The 10,000-nt window shown below is 46.1% G+C and overlaps 2 protein-coding genes across 6 annotated transcripts in view; both read right to left on the bottom strand.

Moving 5' to 3' along the window:
• Window positions 1-5,360, bottom strand: part of eml4 (EMAP like 4) — a 68,119-nt gene extending 62,759 nt beyond the window's left edge. For 2 of the 4 annotated variants that reach the window (XM_085922811.1, XM_085922812.1), the window contains exon 1: window positions 5,010-5,359. In XM_085922811.1, coding sequence (XP_085778937.1) covers window positions 5,010-5,028 — 19 coding nt within the window. In that variant the 5' untranslated portion in view covers window positions 5,029-5,359. Of the gene's footprint in view, window positions 1-4,817 lie in introns of all 4 variants that reach the window. The other 2 variants (XM_085922814.1, XM_085922813.1) reach the window with 2 other exon arrangements.
• Window positions 5,361-6,945: 1,585 nt separating this feature from the next.
• tspan14 (tetraspanin 14) overlaps window positions 6,946-10,000 on the bottom strand; it is a 7,237-nt gene continuing 4,182 nt past the window's right edge. For both annotated transcript variants that reach the window (XM_085922180.1, XM_085922179.1), the window contains 5 exons: window positions 8,915-9,085; window positions 8,724-8,849; window positions 8,575-8,625; window positions 8,059-8,172; window positions 6,946-7,388 (listed from right to left, as the gene is read on the bottom strand). In XM_085922180.1, coding sequence (XP_085778306.1) covers window positions 7,323-7,388; window positions 8,059-8,172; window positions 8,575-8,625; window positions 8,724-8,849; window positions 8,915-9,085 — 528 coding nt within the window. In that variant the 3' untranslated portion in view covers window positions 6,946-7,322. The remainder of the gene's footprint in view (window positions 7,389-8,058; window positions 8,173-8,574; window positions 8,626-8,723; window positions 8,850-8,914; window positions 9,086-10,000) is intronic.

The following is a 10,000-nucleotide window of genomic DNA, read 5'->3' as shown; positions in this document are numbered from 1 at the left end:
TTGTTCAATATTCATTGTAAAATCAAAACTTGTTTCATTCCATATTAAAAGGTTCATTTGTTCAACCTTGGCCCGCGGCTTTGTTCAATTTAAAATTTTGGCCCACTGTGAATTTGAGTTTGACACCCCTGCCTTAGACAGATCTGGGAGGACATCCCACAAGACACCATCTGTCGTCTCATTAGTAGCATGCCGTGACGTTGTCAAGCATGCATACAAGCACGTGGGGGCCACACAAGATATTGAAAATAATTTTGAGTTGCAGAAATTGAACTTAGGCAAAATGGACGAGCCTGCCACATTATTTTTTAACTTTGAGTTTTTGGGGTGTCTATATACTGAGCCCTCTGTAGGCTGAAAACTTTTATTTCCTTTTGTTCCTGAGACATTAAACTGTCTATATCAGTATAGATATACAACTTTTTTTTTTCACCATTGAAATCAGATTTTTTTGGGAATCTTTTTGGATATATATATATCACCGCCCCCCTAGACCCTTTACCTTACACAGACACAGACACACGCACACGCACGCAAACACACACACACACACACACACACACATCGTTGAAGATTTATTCTTTCACAATATCATGACAATATCATGACAATAGCATGACAATAGCGTAACTTTAGCTTACATGTAACATGTTACTTTCTAAACCCACATGCTTGTTAAAGTAAAAAAGTACCTTTATGTTTTTTGTTTTGATGTGCAACTTAATGTTCCTAGCGCCGCGACTTCCATAGTTGATAATATTTTGACAGAAAACACACAAAACCTTCCTTGGTACATCTACTTTACCGTCAGGCACGTGGTTACTAACTGTGTTCAGAGTTGTACAATGACGCTGCTCTCGAGTCATGCCCATCTGAAGCAGTTCTTGATCCCGTTTGGCTTATCTATTTTCCTGCCACAATCCTCATGCTGGCGAAAGCTTTTGCTGAGCCCTAGATCTATAATTTCGCACTGTGTAGCACGTCCGCCTCACAGTTAGGAGGGTGCAAGTTTGATTCCACCTCCGGCCCTCCCTGTGTGGAGTTTGCATGTTCTCCCCGAGCCCGCGTGGGTTTTCTCCGGGCACTCCGGTTTCCTTCCACATTCAAATGTTTGATAGGCCGATTGAGCTCTCCAAATTGTCCCTAGGTGTGAGTGCGAATGGTTGTTCGTCTCTGTGTGCCCTGCGATTGGCTGGCAACCAGTTCAGGGTGTCCTGCCCGATGACGGCTGGGATAGGCTCCAGCACCCCCGCGACCCCCGTGGGGATAAAGCGGTTCAGAAAATGGATGGATGGATGGATGGATGGATGGATGGATGGATGGATGGATGGATGGATGGATGGATGGATGGATGGATGGATGGATGGATGGATGGTATTGTAACCATATACATAGGCAATGAAAAGGGAGCAACAGCAATGTGTACATGTTCTATTAGTATGGACAATCTCTGTACAATATGATGCTCATATATGTACAATTATTTTATTATTTTATGCAAACATAACTGCTCAATCAGAACACACACAACTGGATGAACACACAGGGGGGGTGCCGCCCCTCACACTTAGGTACGAAATGGTCATGTGACAAGTTCCTGCCTCAGGTACGAAATGGTCATGTGACAAGTTCCCGCCTTTCCGGACAGTATAAAACAAGCTGACCTGGAGACAGAAGTAGTTGTTTCATCTGCTGCCGTGCCTTGTGTATTGACCGCCATTAAACAACCCAAGATCTTGCCAATAAAGGACCAACTCTGAACTCCACACCTTTGCTTTCCTGGCTCAACAACGGACATCCCGCACAACACGCAACAGCAATCAAAAGAATAGTGAGATTACATTCAACGACAAGAACTATGTAACGGCCTAAAGAAACACAATCTGACACCGTGTTTTGTTTGCGGTGCAGAAAAAATGAAAGATATGAGAAACTGAGGAAAACACTAACAGCGACAACGAAAGAAAAGAAACTTCAAAGAAAAAAAAAACAAAAATGTCAAAGACGTGGAAGCATAAAACCGTGCTAAATTACAAGAACAGCATGTCTTCCATGCTGCAGCATCTGAATAGAAGACACCCATTACACTCGAAGAGTGGACGACAAATTTACTACGTAGCGAAAATCAATGTCATGAACGTTACTAATGTAACATTAGTCCTGAGAAAGGCTATGTTACTGTTAAAAAAAATAATATTGGAACTGACTAAGGTTGATACGATACCAGAATTTCAGTAGTCGGTACCAATACCTGTGGTTTTCCACGATTCTCTATACTAATTCGGTACCATGGTAAAAAAAAAAAAATCTACTTTTAAAAGCACTATGGATATCTGCTATAGAAGGCTTTGCGCACACACCCTTAACATGTGCCCAAGGGTACTTTTGCATATTTGAACCATTTTGTCTATGTGAGTGACATTAAATACGTTTGGTAACCGTATCACCCCAGCTGACTCATGCCGAAATGACGGCACGGAGGCATATTCAGGTTAACGTAAAACGTAACGTGGCACAACAGTGATAGTAGACGGATAAACCTATAATTGCTCCGGTTGCATCCGTCTCTGATGCAAAATATTTCCACACACGACTCTTTGAGCGACCTGGCTTCTCAACAAGTCGGCGTGTTGGACTTCCACTCCCACTTGCTGAAGCCATTGTTATGAAAGACCAAAAGCTATTTTCTTCTTCAGCACCGTTGACTGCCGCTCCGTGCTGCTCGCATGCATATACTGCCCCCTTCAGTTCCGGCAAGAATTGACACAGATTGCAGAGTGAAAAGTTAAATATTTGGTTCTGACTGTACCACAAAAAGCAGGTATTGACGTATTTATTGCGTGTTGGTACCGAATTGGTCCCGGAAGCATCGATTCTTGTGACATCCCTAGTACAGACTACTGAAATGCTGGTATGCTGCTGACAATCCTAGATGTAAATTTAGGGTTTATAAATGCACAGCCATGAACCAACTGTATGATTATGAGATTTAGCCATAGTAAAATCCATCCATCCATTTTCTGAACCGCTTTGTCCCCACGGGGGTCGCGGGCGTGCTGGAGCCTATCCCAGCCGTCATCGGGCAGCAGGCGGGGGACACCCTCAACTGGTTGCCAGCCAATCGCAGGGCACACAGAGACGAACAACCATCCGCACTCGCACTCACACCTAGGGGCAATTTGGAGTGCTCAATTGGCCTACCAAGTATGTTTTTGGGATGTGGGAGGAAACCGGAGTGCCTGGAGAAAACGCATGCGGGCTCAGGCAGAACATGCAAACTCCACACAGGGAGGGCCGGAGGTGGAATCAAATCCGCACCCTCTTAACTGTGAGGCGGACGTGCTACCCAGTGCGCCACCGAGCCGCCTTTAGCCTTAGTAAAATCAATTAACTAATTCTTATTCCTCATCTTTTTCTGTAAATCATCACAGTTTCATATGGACAAATTTGTGCGCAAAGCCCCATAATGTACTACATATGAGCCCCATAATGTACTACATACGAGCAAGCTGCCGAGTTGACGAACAACATTTTAAACATGATGGTCACAGACATGCTTCAGTGAGCATGGTGGATGATGGTGGCTTCAAAGCCATGATTTCCACTATCCATCCCAATTATGAGCTTCCAGCAAGAACCTTCTTTACTTTTTATACACAAACTGGGTTTAGGAAATAAAAATGTTGATCTTATGAAAAGGAAACCAACTGATTGTTCATTATTAAGTGAAATGTCTTATTTTCTATTGCATATTTATAATTGCTCTTTAACTAAGCAAAGTGACGTTTTATCCAATTATTCGATGGAATAGTCGGTAGAGTACTCGATTATTAAAGTATTCGATAGCTGCAGCCCTAGTTGCAATGGTCTGAATCGCAGCTTCCTACGGTGTTGGTCGCCCATAAACATTACCTCACCCACAATGCACTGTACAGGTGGATTTTTTTTTTTTTTTTTAACATCTGTGTCAATCATATTGCCAAATGACAATGGCACCCATCATTGGCCCATGTACTTGAAACACAAGAACATCCATCCATCCATCCATCCATCCATCCATCCATCCATCCATCTTCTGTACCGCTTTGTCCCTACGGGGGTCGCGGGCGTGCCGGAGCCTATCCCAGCCGTCATCGGGCAGTATGAAATACAAAATACAAAGAGTAGACTGTATACAATACCAAATAAAATACGAAAAAGTACAATACAACTAAAATTAGCGAGGGCTTTTCACACAACACGAATTTGTCAATTATCAGGCACGATTAATATCATCTCCATTTTTCATAAATCTAAATGGTCTTTGAAAAAGAAACAAAGTCGTGAAAATAGAAAAAAATTTGGTTTCACCTTCAAAACTTTGCATTTGTGTAGAAAACAAGTCCCAAGGATAAGAATAGTGTTAACCAAAAAGTCATCATTGTCATCTTTCAAAACACCACCAAAAGAACCTTCTTTCAGAGAAAATTATTTTCATTCAGATGAAGCCAACATGGTAAAGTGGTGGCCGGAGATCTAAAGTCTTTCGGGGACGGCTCCTAGAGATTTTTTATTCTCTCCCGGAGCTAAAGAGCGGCTCGTATTATACATAAGGGGTCTGAGAAAATGATCTATAATAAATATATTTTAGAACGTTAAATAAGATGCTGGAAGGGATTGATTGTCCACCTCTTGGAGCGCCATCCACCAAGTTGCGTACTGTACAAAGGAACGAGCGCTACCCACGGGGCTTTTGTTGTACGACACAATACGAGAGTAGTCAGCGCGTGACGTCAAGTGTACCGATTACGTATTGGAAACACATGAAGTCGCCTTACGCCTGACGACCATCCGGGGGTCAAAGGAGCCGACGCTGCTCGTAACGTCATCGTTGACCGTGGCGTTGGTGGTGCACGACTCGTTTTGCTGAGGTTGGGTGGGGGTTGTGCGGAGCCTCGGTGACACGTGGAAAGACGCACGCGCTCATTCCCACCGCCTGCCAGAGGAGGAAACAACCTTTGACTGCTCACCTAAACTGCCACCGTCCATTTCCAATCAGGCGACGCCGGTGGCGCGATGGAGGCCGGAGGAGACCCGGCCTAGCTGAGAAGCGAATTTGCGTTCCGACTGTGAGAAACGAGCGCGACGCCGCCGATGCCTTCCGCTTTCCGCTGCGTTCTCCGCTTCGTGGATCACGACGAGCAGCAAGATTCCTTGGTGTCTCGCGCGCTGCGGCCGCTGAGAAAGTGGCCAGGTAAGGGACTGAAGGGCACAAGCAAGTCGAGGTGACGGAACCTCAGAGCAGACGGACCGAGCGACGCTCAATCGTGCACGCTTCCGACTCCGCCCGTATACTCCGAGGAAGGAGAGGGAGCGGTTTCCGCTTCGAAACGGGTCGCTTGGTTGGCGGCAGTGCCCCCCGTTTGTCCATTTCATATGACAGGCTTCTTTTCAAATTCGCGGCCCGGGGCTAGGCCAAGCGTCAACTTCACGTTAAAGGAATTCGAGACGTCATGTATGCAAGTGATGCTGTGTATACACTAAATTGTGATACTGTACACAAAACTTGTCTCTGGACTATTTAATACAATATATAGGACGTACAAAACTATGGTCAAGTATAAATAACCAGATGCTCACCCCCATAACTTTTTCCTATCACTACTTTTCGAAAAAAATCAAAAATAAAGTCAGAATAATAAATATTTTTGTTTCATTTTTGACTTTTTCAAGCAGGGGTGTCAGCCTTTTTTTTGTCACAGGCCGCATCGTAGTTATAGTTTTCTGTTGAGTGCCATTATGAACCCAAATAAATGTATGAGCACCAGACGGTACACTTATGGGCTACAATATGAATGGTAACAAAAAGAAATCAATCAATATCTCAAAGTGACGAAAAATTGAGTACAATAATCCCTCGTTTTGCCGAGTTTAGGTTCTGAAAAGAACCCATGATAGGTGAAATTTGAAGTATAAATCTTTATTTTTTTCCGATTATTATACAGGTATAACATTGAAACAAACGACAAAATTAGTTTTTAGGCCCAAGCATTTATTTAATAAAGGAGTAAACAATTTTTTCCAGATAACTACAGTAAAATAATTTTAATGATCAGTACGTACGATATAGGGCGGCTAATGCACTGGGTAGCACGTCCGCCTCACAGTTAGGAGGGTGCGGGCGGGTTCGATTCCACCTCCGGCCCTCCCTGTGTGGAGTTTGCATGTTCTCTCCGAGCCCGTGTGGGTTTGCTCCGGGCACTCCGGTTTCCTCCCACATCCCAAAAGCATGCTTGGTAGGCCGATTGAAGACTCTAAATTGTCCCTAGGTATGAGTGCGAGTGCGGATGGTTGTTCGTCTCTGTGTGCCCTGCGATTGGCTGGCAACTGGTTCAGGGTGTCCCCCGCCTACTGCCCGATGACGGCTGGGATAGGCTCCAGCACGCCCGCGACCCCCGTGGGGACAAAGCGGTTCAGAAAATGGATGGAGTACGTACGATATAGTGCGCATCTGCAGACTGTCAGGCTCTGTTGTGTCTATTTCATCTGAAGCCATAACACTGTAGAAAAAAATCCGTGAAGCAGTGAGGCCGTGAAAGGTGAACTGTGATATAGCGAGAGATGACTATTGACTGAACTGTGATATAGTGAGAGATGACTATTTACCATTTGCTCTCACGGGCCATTAAATAATGCGGCGGGCCGTATCTGGAGTTGACACCAGTGTTCTAGCATTTTGGACCAATGGAAATCATTGGATTATCAACATTTAACGGATGCCAGCTTGAGCTGTGCGCATTGAACGTTACTCACTTCGCCCAACCTCATACAGAGTGATGACCACTTAGCTGTCCGTCCCAGGCTTTCAGCTGAGTGCTCAGCGCTCCCAAGCCGTTGACCATGGCACATGGGTGTGTGCGGGGCGGACTGTTGGTCATCGGAACAATGGCGCTCAAACTCCCTTCATGACAATTGTGGGCAATAAGACTTTAATCAATGAGCAAAAAGTGCGTATAAAGTAACTTTTTAATGCAAAACGCTTTCACACTTAGTTTGTGTTCAGCCATGAGGCGGAGCTCAAGGAATCCAGTGGGAAAAAACAACAGATCATGTCACACTTTCACTTCATGTTTGTCTTTTAACGTTGCCAACCGTATTTGCAAACTGGGGCAACACTGTGTGGTCTTGTGACTTGGAAGCCTGAGTAGAGAAAAGATCAAAAAAGGAGAAAACAGCTGCAGCTCAACCATCAAAAGTGAGGAGGGGCCACAGAGCTGAAGCAGTCTTTCTATCCTTCGTCTTCAAGCTCCCCAGAGACCCAGCTACATCCGCCGCCGCTGGGTTCAGTAAGAGAATCGGACCTTTTGAATGTCTGAGATGAGCGACCTGGCCAGGTAGATGCCAACCATCTGATGGACAGCACACGATCATTACACGTAATAATGAATACCACTTTTGTCACGTTCAACTGATTTCCAGGACTTGTGCTTGACCTGGCTGGATGTAATTATTTTACTCACAGCCTCAAGTCATAGTTTATAAAAAATATATATAAATAGTGCAGCATAAATCAAGCACAAAAGTGTAAATATGACACACATTCTGGTAATGTAAACAGACATATTACAACAATTACTGTCCTAATTACGTTATTAATGCATTCCACCAGGCAACGTATTCTGGGAACCAAAAGGCAAAGTTGTTTTATTCAACCAATATCTTCCCAGGTGACGCTCACTACTGGTGGGGAATAGGGAGCAGGCCTCCCAACCAATAGTCAAACTCCTCATACAATCGACAGCCACTAAAATAGTGATCCAATGCATTCTAAAGTTTTGAAATTACTCAGCTGATAAATCAGGAATCAGTATTTTCTTTCTGCCGAAAATCAGCAAAATAAATCCCTATCTTAATCAGAATCTGTATTTCTTTTCTGCCAAAAATCGGCCTAAAATAAATTCATATCAGTCTGGCCCTTGTGTACACTGTACTGTGCGTGTACACTGTACTTGTACACTGTGCGTGCATGCATGCGTGTGTGTGTAAATCACACACGCTATTTGTGGCGCTTTCACTCACCTGCAGCAGAGAGATGACGACAAAGACGGTAGACAGAGTGTAAAGATTTGCAGGTAACCAGTCTTCCAGCGCGGCAATGCAACCTTTCATGTAAATATGATCCGGCCACTTTGCCTAAAAAACAACAGTTTCAGAAGATTGGCCATGGGGCGGCATGGCTCAGTGGTAGAGATTGAGGGTTCCATCCCCAGCCCTTGTAACTAAGTGTCCACCGCTGTCATCAGTAGGTGAATGAGTGAATGAGGAAGCAGTGTGAAGTCCTTTGAGTAGTAAAAATAGAAAAAGCACTCTACAAGTACAGTCCATTCACCAAGGTCAAGAAAACAGGATGTCATGTCTCCTTGGCATTGGAGGCTTGTCTTCCAAGACCACCTTTGGTCCTCTCATCAGTTCTTGCCGCAAGCCGAGCCTTTTTGCAGGAGCAGATGAAAGGCCAAAGGCGGTCTTCCAAGGCAAGCGCGACAGCCCAGTTGCCTGTGGAGGAAACGAGCCATACCAACCATTGGCAAGCCTTACCTTGTCTTTCTTTCTCACGTCGTAGCCACATTGCGTGTTCAACACCGTGTCCTGGAGAGCACACGTTTGAGTCGAAGGTTAGCATGGATGCTGGGGAAACGGTCTCGTTCCAGCTCCGGCCGGGCGGTCAGTCGGTCGGAGTTACTCACGGCGGGATCGGCAATGCAGCAGGAGAACGGAACTCCGCACTTCTCTCTGCTTCGATGCGTCCCGTTGCAGCTGAAGTAAACGTTGACGTCCCAGTCGTCAGGATGTTGTGCACCGCAGCAGTGATTCTGCGGCACAAGCACACAGCGGCGCTTTGCAAGGCGGAGCCGCCCGCGGGTCGGATGTGTCTTACCGTCCTCTGCAGCGAGTCGATCAAGTTCTGCAGGTCGATGTCATCTCGGTACACTTTGACATGGGCTAGGAAGAAGGCATTGATCCATTCTCGCAGCTGACTCTGAAAAAGCACGGCCAGCACGGCGACTGCCAGCTCCACCAAGAAGATCAAGCCAATGATGCCGCAAAACTGACATGGAAAGCACAGAATCAGGGATCAGTTGCAACGCTTTGACACACAAATGTCCTCCCCCACCGTCTGTTGTCTTCCGGGTTAGTGCAACTCTGCCGTCAGATCTGTTGACTGCCGCTTCTGTCCCGGACCGTGTCCGTTACTTGTTTTCCCGTTTTCAGTGCACCTGTCTCTTATTTTTCTTGTGTTGTCTTCCGTCCACCTCCCATCCCCGCTCTCACCTATCTGTTTCCTCTCCGTTGGACTACCAACTACGTTGGCCAGGTAGCCAACAGCCAGCTGGCCAAAACCACCACCGAACCCTCCTGCCTCCCGGCTCTGAGCTTGTGGCCGCCTGCTGTGGACTCAACGGCAGCCCTGGCCTGGCTCTCTGGTCATCCGGCCGGCATCCTCGGGGGGCGGACTCTGCGAGCTTCGCCGACCATGGTTTGGCTGTGTGCCGCCGTGGTGCGTCGGGGCCTGCCGTTCATGCGGGTGCAGTCGAGGTCGACCAGCATCACCACCTGGTCCACTGCTGCTTCCACACGAGGCTGGGATCCTTCGCCGTCGCCGCTACATCTGGACTGCCTTTAAACCAGCACTTCACCGACCGCTTCCCTCTTTCTGGACTACCAACCCACCCCCCCCGCACTGCCAACCTCAACAACCTCCGCTCCCACCCATCTCTTTTAACTGCTGACCAATATCCTATTAACTATATCCTATTGTCTACGTCCCTACCCTTTTTATTCTCTGTAAAGAGTCTTTGGGTCATTGAAAAGCGCTTTATAAATCAAATGAATTATTATTATTATTATTATTAAATCATTTCTCTGGATTACTCTCTGGATTACTCTCCGTCATCTCAACGATACAGGCGACATCCACCCGATGGAGCCAAGATCCAGGTTGCGATCAGGCCGCGACTCGCCC

The sequence above is a fragment of the Syngnathus leptorhynchus genome, chromosome 10, assembly GCF_054491065.1.
Source record: "Syngnathus leptorhynchus isolate UIUO chromosome 10, UIUO_Slep, whole genome shotgun sequence".
NCBI lineage: Eukaryota > Metazoa > Chordata > Actinopteri > Syngnathiformes > Syngnathidae > Syngnathus > Syngnathus leptorhynchus.
The sequence above is the reverse complement of the archived record's forward strand: the minus strand, read 5'-3'. Positions and strand labels throughout refer to the sequence as shown.